This window comes from Conger conger, chromosome 6 (assembly GCF_963514075.1).
Source record: "Conger conger chromosome 6, fConCon1.1, whole genome shotgun sequence".
Lineage (NCBI taxonomy): Eukaryota > Metazoa > Chordata > Actinopteri > Anguilliformes > Congridae > Conger > Conger conger.
In genome coordinates this window covers 9011332-9024813 of record NC_083765.1, presented here as the reverse complement: position 1 = coordinate 9024813, position 13482 = coordinate 9011332, and the positions used below count along the sequence as shown (strand labels likewise).

The window sequence follows — 13482 nt, the reverse complement described above, 5'->3', positions numbered from 1 at the left end:
TGACAGTGCACACAAGTGATGTCTTGTTGTTGTTGTTAAAGTGTTGCCACCTCAGCGGCCATTTGCAATCCCTCCTGCTAAGCTGGGTGAGTTGGGTCTGGTCAGATCCACTTATGCCTGATTCATTTCAAATACCTGGCATGGAATTCAGCATTCCTGTTGGCTTTTCATACCATCAATAAATATGAAATAAAAAAAAATAGCTAGCTGACAGAATGCTAACAAGGTAGTGAATCTACAAAAATCTGCAATGAAATGAAGTTTACTGGAGCGTTATTGCCAATTTGTGCAATTTTGCTACCTTGCTACCATTCTCCTAACTAGCTATTATTTTCTTTAATTTTATTTTCTTTAATTTGAATCTATCCGGGGATATGGATTCACGCACATGTGTGATCGGTTGGTAAATAGTTTACTGTTCTAATGTTTACAATATCATGTTAAATGTATCATTATATAACATTACTGTGCGTGTTCTCATGTCTATGACTTCAAAAATGATTTCACAGCTTCATCCAGCAGCATCCATCTTATCAACTTTATATAGTTTGGTATTTACAGAAGCATTTTGGGCTTGGTGTTCTGTGCACAGGTACCATACAATAGCGCTGTGACATCGTTACACCTCACATCCAATGAGACAATCCGTAAATCACAGATAGATTTAGTCTGAGGTTTTAGCCTGTAAACCAAAATAAATCAGGACCTGTGTGAATATGGAGGCATATGACAGCAAAAGGAAGGCAATGCTATAATGCCAATTTATTAAAATTGCTTCCTGTTGCATGTCAGGCCTCAAAGAGAGACATAACATTCAGCTGGGATTAAAAGATTAACAGCAATTACAGTCAATCTGAATATTTTAAGAGTTCCATTGTGTCAGGAATTCTTCGGAGGCTGAAGGCAAGCAGATATGATTAGCATTTAAACTGTGTTTTGCTCATAAATAAATAGATTAGATTTCTGTGTGCAGTTTATCTCCAGTAAAAGGGTTGGGATGCCAAACGGCTGTGTGTAAAAGGCAGCCGCCTATTCGTGCGGCTGTGGCTGCTTGGTTTCAGCCTTAATGACAGGATGGTTCGGCCCAGCAGTGCTGACGGCTAAAGTCTCATGTCTCTGTTCAATGCTAACATTATGAAAATGTTCCTCCTGGCAAATTAAAAATTGAAACAGGGCAAGATTAAATATTCAGCATTGCAGTCTGGAGACCAGGTTGCCATGTGGAGAAATCCACCCTGAATGCAGCCTGTATTACTGTGCGCGTGTGCTTGTGTGTGTGTGTGTATGAGACTGTCTGTGTTTCTGTGCGTGTGTGTGGGTATGAGACTGTCTGTGTTTCTGTGCGTGTGTGTGTGTATGAGACTGTCTGTGTTTCTGTGCGTGTGTGTGGGTATGAGACTGTCTGTGTTTCTGTGCGTGTGTGTGTGTATGAGACTGTCTGTGTTTCTGTGCGTGTGTGTGTGTATGAGACTGTCTGTGTTTCTGTGCATGTGTGTGGGTATGAGACTGTCTGTGTTTCTGTGCATGTGTGTGGGTATGAGACTCTGTGTTTCTGTGCGTGTGTGTGTGTATGAGACTGTCTGTGTTTCTGTGCATGTGTGTGGGTATGAGACTGTCTGTGTTTCTGTGCGTGTGTGTGTGTATGAGACTGTCTGTGTTTCTGTGCATGTGTGTGGGTATGAGACTGTCTGTGTTTCTGTGCGTGTGTGTGTGTGTATGAGACTGTCTGTGTTTCTGTGCGTGTGTGTGGGTATGAGACTGTGTGTTTCTGTGCATGTGTGTGGGTATGAGACTGTCTGTGTTTCTGTGCATGTGTGTGGGTATGAGACTCTGTGTTTCTGTGCGTGTGTGTGTGTATGAGACTGTCTGTGTTTCTGTGCGTGTGTGTGTGTATGAGACTGTCTGTGTTTCTGTGCGTGTGTGTGGGTATGAGACTGTGTGTTTCTGTGCATGTGTGTGGGTATGAGACTGTCTGTGTTTCTGTGCATGTGTGTGGGTATGTGATGAATGAGAAGTCCACGCAACAGACTGTCTGCAACAACAGACAACCAAATTCTGCAAAAACTAGACGTACACAGACCGCATTCATGTGGTGCATAAAGGTCACTAATTGTGGTCTGATGGGAAATGACCAGTGCTGGCTTTAAGAGGCCCTTGGAAGGGGGCCCCCCAACCAAACATTATAAATGATATATTTCAGAATAATTAGAGTTGCGGGGGCCCTAATCTTACTGGGTCGAGCCAGCTCTGACAGCGAGATGTTCAGTACAGTACATATGTATGTACATTTCCCCAGTTTTGATTTATGATGCTTTGGCTTTGTCTCTTTCCCCCCAACCCCCCTTTCTCTGCCTCCATTTATCCCTCTGCTTTCTTCCCACTCCTGTCTGAACTTCCATCTTCCATTCCTACCTTTATTTCTACCTCGTGTTCATTCTCCCCGTTTTACTTCCCACGTTCCTTCGTCCTCCGACTTCTTCCTTCACCTCTTCTCTCTGTCCTAAATTCCCTGCCTCCTGAACTTATTTTCCTTCATCCCGCCCTCCTTCCTTCCTTCTGCATCTCATCTACTTCCTCTCACTTCTGAATGTCTCCCATTCATCTCTCGTTCATTCCCTCGACCTCCTGCGCCGGTCTGGTACCCCTGGGTCTCCCCTCGACCTACTGCGCCGGACTGGTACCCCTGGGTCTCCCCTCGACCTCCTGCGCCGGACTGGTACCCCTGGGTCTCCCCTCGACCTCCTGCGCCGGTCTGGTGCCCCTGGGTCTCCCCTCGACCTCCTGCGCCGGACTGGTGCCCCTGGGTCTCCCCTCGACCTCCTGCGCCGGACTGGTACCCCTGGGTCTCCCCTCGACCTCCTGCACCGGTCTGGTGCCCCTGGGTCTCCCCTCGACCTCCTGCACCGGTCTGGTGCCCCTGGGCTGTCCCCGGCGCGTTAGGAGTGAGCTCCAACCAGAGCGGCCTGTCCCATGAGTACCCTGACTGCAGAGAGGGGGGCAGCGAGGTCAGCCTGCTGGTGTCCCCCCTGGTGGTGGCGGGCATCGTCATCGGCCTGGTGCTCTTCCTCTCCTGCGTCACCATCATCGTGGGCAGCCTGCGCAAGGACGGCCGCCTGCGGAACCCCCACCTGCGCGCCAGCTACGGTGAGCAACACCTGTCTCCACGGCAACGCCCGCGTACCGCGCAGCTCAGGTTAACCGCCGCGCGACACCGCCGCTGATAATTACGGGGGCTCTGGGCACTTAGTACTTGTTAACGGGGTCACGTTAAAAGTTTTTTAAAGTACGGCGTCCTTGTTCTGGAGAGGATTTTTACACTGAAGTGCTTCGGTCTTGTAGTGAGACTTTACATTTCATTTTGTTTCTATCAAGTGTACAATATTTAGCGTGTTTTAAGTTACTATTTGCTTGACAAGTTAAGTTGTCTAAGTCCATTAGCAAATCTATATAAAAAGTAGAAAAAAATAGAAATAAGAGAAGTCAAAATATAAAGGAGTGTGGAAAAAATTGCCCCTTTTACGTGTGGTAATGCTAACATGAAGGAAGCCGCTTCTCCAACAAATCAACATAAGAACATGAAAGAGGAAAGCTGAACAGTCTGCTAGTGACAAGTCAGTAATTATATTCCTTTGATGTAGATTTCAGAAATGATGTTTCACCTGGGGTTGTAGCCTTAAGTTTAGTACTGCTGACAACAGGAATGTGCATACAGTACATTACGGTGCGAGTGGATTCTCACTTTGTATCCAGTAGCCTTTGCTCTTGAAGCGCTATAATTTAGCCGGCAGCATCTGACATTGTGGATGAGTCTGGATCCTTAATGTTGTCTCATTTTCTGAATTTTCTGTCTCACTCTCTCTACACACGCACACGCACACGCACGCACACATGCGCAAACAGACACACACACACAAACAGACACACTTGCATGCACACACAAACAAACTAACACACACACACACACACTGTTGGGCCAAACCAATCAGCCATACAATATGAGCAGAAGGCTCTGGAACCTGCCCCCTGGCTTGTGTGTTTAACAGAGGCACACTGCTGATGTAGGCCCAACCCCACCACACCAGGCAGTGGGAACCTGTATAATTTAGATTTATTTGACAAAATGGCTCCTGTCCAGCAGAGTTTCAGCAGAGCTGCACCCCCCTGAAGACTGATCACTGTATGCCTGTGAGCCTAGTAATGCTGGCGATTAGCTCTGTGGCCTGGTATATTCTGTCCATAAATAAAACTATCGAAGCAATAAAAATACACAGGTGCATTATATATGGCCGTAAGACACGGCAGCCTTTGAGGTTATGAAACATGAAAGCCACATAAAATCCTGGCTGATGAATTTTACATGCTGTGTCTTTATAACACACCCCAGCAGGGGGTTGCCTGTATGCTCCTCACCCAAAGCTTTGTGCTCCTTGGCCGGGGTGGGGGCGGAGGGAGAGAGGGTTTGAAAAGTAAAATGGCGCCGGGAGACCTCCATCTAAAAGGCTGCGTTCACCGGCGCATTCAGCCTTTTACTCCGTGCGCTTGCCGCCAAAGGTCCACACAGGCCTGAACTTTCAGGCCGCCAAATATCAGCCTTTGTGGAGAGCGCCAGCCCCATTGATTTCCATCGCCTCGCTAAAGGGTAAGGGGGGGGGGACCGGGCCCGCCTCTTTTACCCTTGGGTCACGCCAAAGGTTGCCTCGCTCCGGGCCGCCGCAGGTCGTTTTTCGGCGTTGTGAAAGGGACGGGGCCGGGGGAGGGCGGCCTCCTCTCCCTCGCCGCGACACCGTGTTCGCCAGACACGCCGCGGCCTGCCTCCAGCGATGCCCCAAACACGCCGGCATTCCTTCCGTCCGCGCGCGCCGCCCCTTTTATATATTCTTCTCCATTTTCTCTGACCTTGTCCTTTGTGGAATTGATGTACCTGCCGGCCGTCTCTCTATATCAGAGTGCAGTGATGCATCCCCTGTTTGATTCGACAGGACGGACCCGGATATAAATCCATAAGGGTCGATTGCAGAGCGAATGGCATTAACTCCGGGCCCCTGGGGATTTCTGTGGATGGTGTAAGGGGAAGGGGGTGGGGGGCAGGTGCACAGCGCTTGTGTTGTTAAGCTAACCGTGCGCGATAGACAGGAAGTGCCTCGGCTCTTGGCGTCAAACAGCTCCTCTGTTCCCTGCAGCTCCTGACGGCTTCTCCTACGGTGGGTCCATCGGGGAGCTGAGGTCCACCTGCATCGAGGAGTTCCCGCCCACGTTCGACTTCGACTCCTACGTGGAGACCCTGTCTCAAGTCAACGTGATGTACCCCGACTCACCGCCTCTGTAAGCTAATTCCACATTACATTACATTACATACCTGCGCTGACATTCGCTTATTATAGATTAATATTCACATAGATATACACTCAGTGAGCACTTTATTAGGTAGACCTGTACACCAGGTTGTTAATGCAAATATCTAATCAGCCAATCATGTGGCAGCAACTAAAAGCATAAAATATGCATAGTCAACAGGATCAGCTGTTTTTCACACCAAACGTCAGAATGGGCGAGAAATGTGATCGAAGTGGCTTTGACTATGGAATGATTGTTGGTGCCAGATTGTTGGTGCCAGACAAAAAGCATCCAGTGAGCAGCAGTTATGCGGGCGAAAAACACATCGTTAATGAGAGAGGTCAGAGGAGACGCTGGCCGAAGTTGACAGGGAGGTGACAGTAATGCAAATAACCACACATTACAACAGTGGTATGCAGAAGAGCATCTCTGAACACAGTGCATCATAACTCTTAAGTGAATAGGCTACAGCAGCGGAAAATAATACCTAATAAAGTGCTCACTGAGCGTATACTGTAGCTATATTCACATATCATGTGACAGTCCTTTACAAAAGTAAAACAACACAAAGTCAAATAAGATTTTTGTGTTGAAATATTGTTATAAGACCATTGTAAATCCCTTCCTATCATTGAAAAAGGCTCACTGACATGGTGAATCACCCTCTGCCTGTTTATAGTCCTTAAATTCGGGTTTAAAATATACAGTTGACGGGCCGGCAAACTGTACCAAAACATTGTATAGCTGTACAATAATTCAAGCTCATTGGTTGAAAATTGGTTCTAATTGCCACAGCCAATGGCGTTTCAACATCAGCGCATTCACAGAGAAGGGGGAGGGATAAACTGTGTTGTGGTTATGGTTGCGTGTTTGTTGCTGCAATTCTTCTCTTGACAGTTAGAAGACCGAAATGATCTATTGTACCTTTAAGAAGGAGTATTATACTGTACCAAACATGATTTATTGGAAGCCCCCATAAAGCAACAATTATTACTGTATACATTACATACTATTGATTTTGTTGTGTCTTTGTGTTACCCTTCACTGGTTTCTAATTGAACTTTCAGGACAAAAAGATATTGCTGGGACATTCCTCTTCCAGACCAGTGTTCTGTGTTCATGCAGTCCGTGCTTAGAGAAGGTCTATGCTCAGGGCCTGACTTGAGGAAGGCATTGATTATAATACTGCAGTGAAGCAGACAGGGAATTAGGAGGACAGTGGACATGAGCACTAGTGGGTAATGAGATCGCATTACCACCAATGACAGTGAAGCACAGAACAGCTTCTTACCCCGTGCTTGTGCAGTCACATAGAGCTTTGGTCACGGTTCAGACATGAAATGCACTCATAGAACAGACACATATCTTAATCTGTAGTAATGAATGCTGTTTCTACGGCACCTTCAATTCAGGGAAACAAGCAGTTAAAAGTGCTTGACACTGGAATAAAAAAGATAGTACAAAATATTACATATAAAAACGGATAAGTGGGAGGTAAGGTACATGAAAATCAGATACGTAAAATTAGCAAAGGATGATGCTTCACTTGTCCTTTATGGAAAGCTGGTCTGTAAAGCACAGCCTGTTCCACTCATTTTCCTCTAAAACAAAACACTCACCAGGATCTCTGCTAGGCTTATCATTGGCAGCACAGGTGTATGGCTTCAACGTAAATCTGTTTTGTCGAAGCTGGCCCATGGCTGGACAATCTCAGTAGACGTCTAAGCCCAGCATTGACCTGTGCAGCTCCGATATGCCTGGACAAATGCAGCCCTTTTGCCTTGAAAGGAAAATAAGGAGGCTAGTTGCAAGCCCCCTGGTTCACTTTAATCCGGCCATGCGATTGAGCTCACAAGCTGAGACCACGGGCTTTACTGGAGCAGAATGAGAGGGTTCAAGAGTTATTAACCTTGTGTTCAGTCCCCACACCCTGCAGACGGTGTGTAGGCAGGCTCCGCTACACGGCTCGTTAAGAGAGCCACACCTGCTACCTTTTACCGTCGCTGTGCCCCGGATGGCTCGCGCTTGCCCTTAGCGCGGCCGTCGATAAATGCCATTACAGCGGGCCTAAAAGACCTGCATTCCTTTGATTTAAATGGCAGCGAGCCTAATTGATGTTTTCCTATATTCCACCGAACCTCCGCCCCGCCAATTCCCCACCGCGTCCCCTTTAAAGAGACACATTAAAAGACGCTTGGATGATGAAAGGCCTTTTGGGCCAATCCAGGTTAACAAAGACTTCATTAACCCCCGCGGAAAGCCGTGGGCTGGCACCTAGCTCCGCCCTCCCCCACCTGCTGATGTTGTCAGATTAAAGGAGTGCAGACAAAAAGGGAAAGAGCTGGGTTTGAGCCTTAAGAGTGTAAAATATACTGAGACAGTGATGCCAATAGCAATGCAGGGAAAATGAGGGGAAAGTCTGCCACACAGGGCACCGGGAAGTGTAATAGTGTATTAATTTATATGAATTGGAAAAACTGATAGCTGAAAAGCTGGAGGTGGTGGTTTCGTTTCCGACCTCCAGCCACAGACACCCTGTCCTGGGTTAATTGGTGCCTCCAGTGCTTGCCACTTGTTTTGTGTGCAGCTGGGACTGCTGCACCATCCCAGCTGTTGCCCCTCAGTGTATCCTCAGCCTTCCCCCTATCAGCTCTGACTCACCGCCACCCCCTACAGGGCAATGCAGCAAGAAAAAACAAGCTTTCTTGAATGCAGCTCCTTCCACCACTTTTCAGAAAATTTGAATTCCCCATTTCTGCAGTTTACAAACATGAACAGACTACTATGTGCCTGCAAGCGGTCCAATCGTGTGACCTGTTCTCTTCATGCATCGACCGTGTCCAACCAAATACTATTCCTGAATTTGAATTCTTTGCGGGGCCACGTTTAGGTCCCATTTCAGTATAAGCCTGTGCTCTAAACTGAGATAACGTGTGCACAGAATTTCAAGCGGTCAAAAGCAGCAGCTGATCAAGCCCCTCCATCAGCAAGTGATTCTCAGTACAAAAATGACAAGTGAGAAGCAAGCAAAGGCTCTCCTTTTACTAATGGGAGATCCGGAGGTGGAAATCCAGCAAAACAAATCACAAATTTGGACAATTCTTCAGCCAGGTGACAGAACTGCATATTTACATTCTGCATACTTAGCTTAGCTAAGCCCAGTTATATCCAGACAGAGTCAATCTAAGGGTGGCCAGACGTATGGCTGGTAAGCCAAGGTATCAGATGCAAAGTAGTTCCTCATTACTGCAATACCTCAGTTTGTATTTCCTGGTAGTGTGTTGTGGGAAATCCCACCAGCACCAAGGTCGTAATCAGATTTAACACTAACAGCAGCAGGGGAATGGTCATCCAGCGATGTGGTTTAAAGAAACGATGGTCCCAGGACCTCTGTACGACCTTACTCTACAAATGCCCGAGGTGTGAATCTGTCTTTACGCCTTAACTCCTGACATCACATCTCAATCTGAGGGATACAGACTGTGTTGAATGTAACAGAAAATGTGCTGTCCTTAACTAGACATGGAGGTGTGTTAAAATACAAGTCTTCATGTGTTGTTTTTAACACTTCTGTTTTGAGAGTGTTGAACACAGTAGCTGGGAAGCTCATTTAGTGGGAGCAGAGACAGTTGTAGTGTTGAAGACCAGGCTGGACACAGTGCTGGGTTCTTGGTAGAACAGGTAAATGATGTCGTTATGGGCTGAATAAAGCGTTCTCATGTCCGGCTTGTCCCTCATGCATTGAATTGGCAAAAATGCCAAAGATGGCGCGGACAGGTCCGGTCGCCTTCACGCTAGCTTTGCTTGCATTTCTATTTTATATATCTCTTTGTATTTTTGTATTATTTACTAAGTACATCTCGGAGCTAGCGGGAAGCATGTCACTGCACATTGTACCTGTGTGACAAGAGTATATGACAAATAAACTTTTGATTTGATTTGAGACCGTGTGCGACATCATCATACCCAGTCATGGGACGGTTGGGTTTGGACAGAGCAAATCCTCCCCGCCGTTCCACGCTCAGGCCACACTCAACGTCCCCTCGTTACCGGGGGAGGAGCCCGCGGAAAGATCCGGGCCCCCGCTCGGCGGCTCGGCAGCCAAATTATGACGGATATGAAATACGCCGGGCCGAGTCACGGGCTATTAAGCGCCGCTGAGCGCCGCGTAATTCAGTCTGGAGAACATATCCATCAGGCCGCGTTTCCGTGGCGATGGCGCGGCTGCCGCGGGCCTCATCCGTCAGGGCGATGCGCGGGTTTAGCGGTCGGCCCCACAGCCGGGGGGGAGGCTGGGCGGAGCAGCTGAGAGGACGCCCGCTGCCCGCTCGCAGGAGTCGGGTGTAGAGCAGGTCCACTCAATCCTGATAGCAGGTGGATGCCTCGGTCCGGTCATTTGTTCCCATTACCACTCCATCCGGATGATTTAAAGATCAGTGCATCGGTGCTGCACCTGTTCTGAATTCATCGTCAGGGTGTCTTATGCAGTAAGCGCACGTATCTTCTGTTCATGTTTCTATTTCTTTTTTTTTTACCCGTAGTTTTTCTGTGAAAATACCTCGACTTTACCTGACATTTCAAAAAGTGTAGTGCGGAAGAGACTGGGAGTGTGTCGGGAGAGGTTTTCCGGCCAATCGAGAGGATGAAATGAGCAGTGTTTTGGTGAAGAGCTCCCAGCCAATAGGCGGGGGAGTGAGGGGGGGAAGAGGGGGGGGGGCAGTGTTTCCCAGCTGGCAGGGAGAGAGCGGGAGAGTTTCGGCAGGAGGGGGGGCTGAGCCCAGGGTGCTGATCAGAGCGCTCCATCACTGCCTTGGCCTTCCGCGAGCCTCATCCATCTCTGCCACGCTCTGGAGAAAAGAGAAATCATCTTTCATATGTGCCACGGCAGGTCTCCAATCACATCATCATGTGCATTTATATCTCCCAACTGCCAGCTCGCATGCAAAATCACTAAATACATATCATACAGCTGCCAAACAGGTCAGCATCAGAGGGTGTATTATTACTATTATTATTGTTATTATTGTTATTATTATTATTATTATTATTATTTGCATATGACTGCATGCATACAACACCTGAATCCATGCAGGAGATCCAGCAGCTGAATCCTCTGGGCCTGATGTTGAGGAAGCCAGATCAGGAAACACACACCAATGCTCCGACTCACACACACACACATTTACACTCTCACACACACTCATATACTCCAACACACACACACACACATAGACACACACACACACATACACGCACGCACACACACTCATATGCACGCACACACACACACGCACACATACACACACACTCACATTTACACACTCACACACACTCATACATCCAGATTTTTGTCACACACAGGAACACATACCAATGCTCAGACTCACACACACACATTTACACACTCGCACACACTCATATACTCCAACACACAAACACACATAGACACACACACACATACACACACGCACACACACACTCGCATGGATGCACACACACACACGCACACATACGCACACACTCACATTTACAAACTCACACACACTCATACATCCTAAACGCACACACACACACACACACGCACTCACACACACGCACACGCACACGCACGCACACACACACACACACACACACACACACAGCCTGGGTAGTTCCCCCACTGTGACTGAAGCAGCACAGGTACTGTGGGCTGGGTGTTCATCCCCCGCAAGAGTGCTTTATTCAGCCCATAAGGACATCATTTACCTGTTCTAGCGAGAACATTGGGCGTGAGCACACACGGCCAGGGTGCAGGAGCAAAGCAGATGGAGGGAGGGAGGGAGGGAGGGACGGAGGAGAGGGGGGCGGGGGACATGTGACCGGCCCGCGTCGGGGCTGCCTCACCGCAGATGGCGGTGGGAACCTCGACTCGGGCCTGCGTCAGAGACCGGCGCTCACCTGCGGGGCCCACGAGGGCCCGCTTCCGCAGCGAGGGGGGGCCCGGGCGTGGCCTGGCGGGTAACCGAGCGCCGTCGCCATGGGGACCCCGCGGCGCTTTGGGCCCCGCGGTCGTGAAGCAGGGGGAGCGGTGCCAGCCCCGCCACACTGCGTGCAAAACCGAGCCATATGCTGCGAACGCGACTGCGTCACGGGGAGCCGTGGCCTGTGAACGCTTCTCTTCTGCTGAGCGGCCTTCTAGCAGCTCTGCTGCAGCATAACACATACCAGCAGCTACACTGTGACATACCAGCATCTCCACTATAACACACAGTATACCAGCAGCTACACTGTGACATACCAGCATCTCCACTATAACACACAGTATACCAGCAGCTACACTGTGACATACCAGCATCTCCACTATAACACACAGTATACCAGCAGCTACACTGTGACATACCAGCATCTCCACTATAACACACAGTATACCAGCAGCTACACTGTGACATACCAGCATCTCCACTATAACACACAGTATACCAGCAGCTACACTGTGACATACCAGCATCTCCACTATAACACACAGTATACCAGCAGCTCACCTACAACATAAAACATACCAGCATCTCCACTATAACACACAGTATACCAGCAGCTCCACTATAACACACAGTATACCAGCAGCTCACCTACAACATAAAACATACCAGCATCTCCACTATAACACACAGTATACCAGCAGCTCACCTACAACATAAAACATACCAGCAACTCCACTATAACAGCACATACCAGAAGCTCTATTGCAACATACAACATACCAGCAGCTCGACTACAACATACAATATACCAGCAGCTCCACTCCAACATATAACATACCAGCATCTCCACTATAACAGCACATACCAGCATCTCATTCTCATTCTGCACCAAAGCCAGCAATCTAGCACATAATGCGCAAGACACCCAATTGCAAACTTTGCATTATGCATATTTAGCCTGACTGTTTTATCATTTTTTTGAAGACCGGTTTCAAAAGATCCTACCTCGTCAGCATTTTGAGGTAATATTTTGAAGTGATTCAAATGAACAAAATATTGCGTACAAATAAAAAAAGGAAGGCGGTTTTTCAACGAGTTCAACGAGTCCCCCAGGGGAAATGTCCGCTTTAAGCAGCACATCTTGCCAGAGAGAGAGACGTGAGAGGATGTGTGCTTAAAGCCGGGCCTATCAGGAGGCAGGCCCGGGGGGTAATGGTCCGGTGTCACGCAGAGCGGGCAGGACAGAGCAGGCCTTCCCCCACGGCGGCCCCACGGCCCGGGCTGCTAATGAAGTCTCCTCGGCCGAGACGGCGTGGAGCGGAAGAGGCAGGCGCTTCCCCTGTGGGGGAAAGGCAGCGAGGCGCGGCCTGTTCTCACCCGGCACGGCGGGGGAATCGCACTTCTGCGCAACACATCGCCGAGCCTCTGGCTCCCTGACAGGGCGTCCGGCGCGATCCGTCGCAAATAGATTTTCGCCGGCTCGCCGATGCGCGCGCGGGGTATGTACTCGAGCCGAGTGCCACGTACCTCGCGCGAAAATCCGCTTAGCGACCTCAGCCACCTGTCCACTTCCCGGTCACTCTGCGGATTTCACTGTTAAAATCGAGAGCAGGAAGCGAATTGCGAACGAACTGGCGGGAACGAGTTCTGGATTACGTGTGGATTTGCCCAGCAGACATGTACGTCTGGACATGACCGTGATGCAGCTGGTGGCAAGCAGTGATGCAGAGCGCCACGTGATCCTCGGACACCGTGACAGCGAGCGCACACTTTGTTGGGGAGCGTGACGCGCTTGTCTGCCTTCTCCCAAACTGACACGGGCAGCTGCAACAATGAGACAGGCCAACCCAAGCCTTTGACTGTTCTATATTGGGAGAAAACATTTATTCAGGGTGAAAAATGTGTTCAGAAGACTTACATACTGAACACACGAGGATAAACAGAATAGTGGGTGAAGACTCCGAACAGCTTTACTCAATCAATGGTATCACTGTGGATTTATTGAGGACAGCCTAAGAAATAAACAGCTTAGGACAGCCTGGAGCCTGTTCCACAAAGCAGGATTACAGAGGTAGTCAGGTAACTGCACAGAGTAATACCCGGAGCAGCTCTTTTTTACTTCAGTCCATGTTCCAGATTTGGGGGTAATTTTTTGGTTCCCGATTTTACGTGGTGCAGTTTATCCAGC

The 13482-nt window shown here is 48.8% G+C and overlaps 1 protein-coding gene across 1 annotated transcript in view; it reads left to right on the top strand.

The window, feature by feature from the left end:
• bean1 (brain expressed, associated with NEDD4, 1) overlaps nt 1–13482 on the top strand; it is a 50451-nt gene that overhangs the window by 30531 nt on the left and 6438 nt on the right. The window contains exons 4-5 of the mRNA XM_061246650.1: nt 2941–3144; nt 5181–5322. Of these exons, the coding sequence (XP_061102634.1) occupies nt 2941–3144; nt 5181–5322 (346 nt within the window). The remainder of the gene's footprint in view (nt 1–2940; nt 3145–5180; nt 5323–13482) is intronic.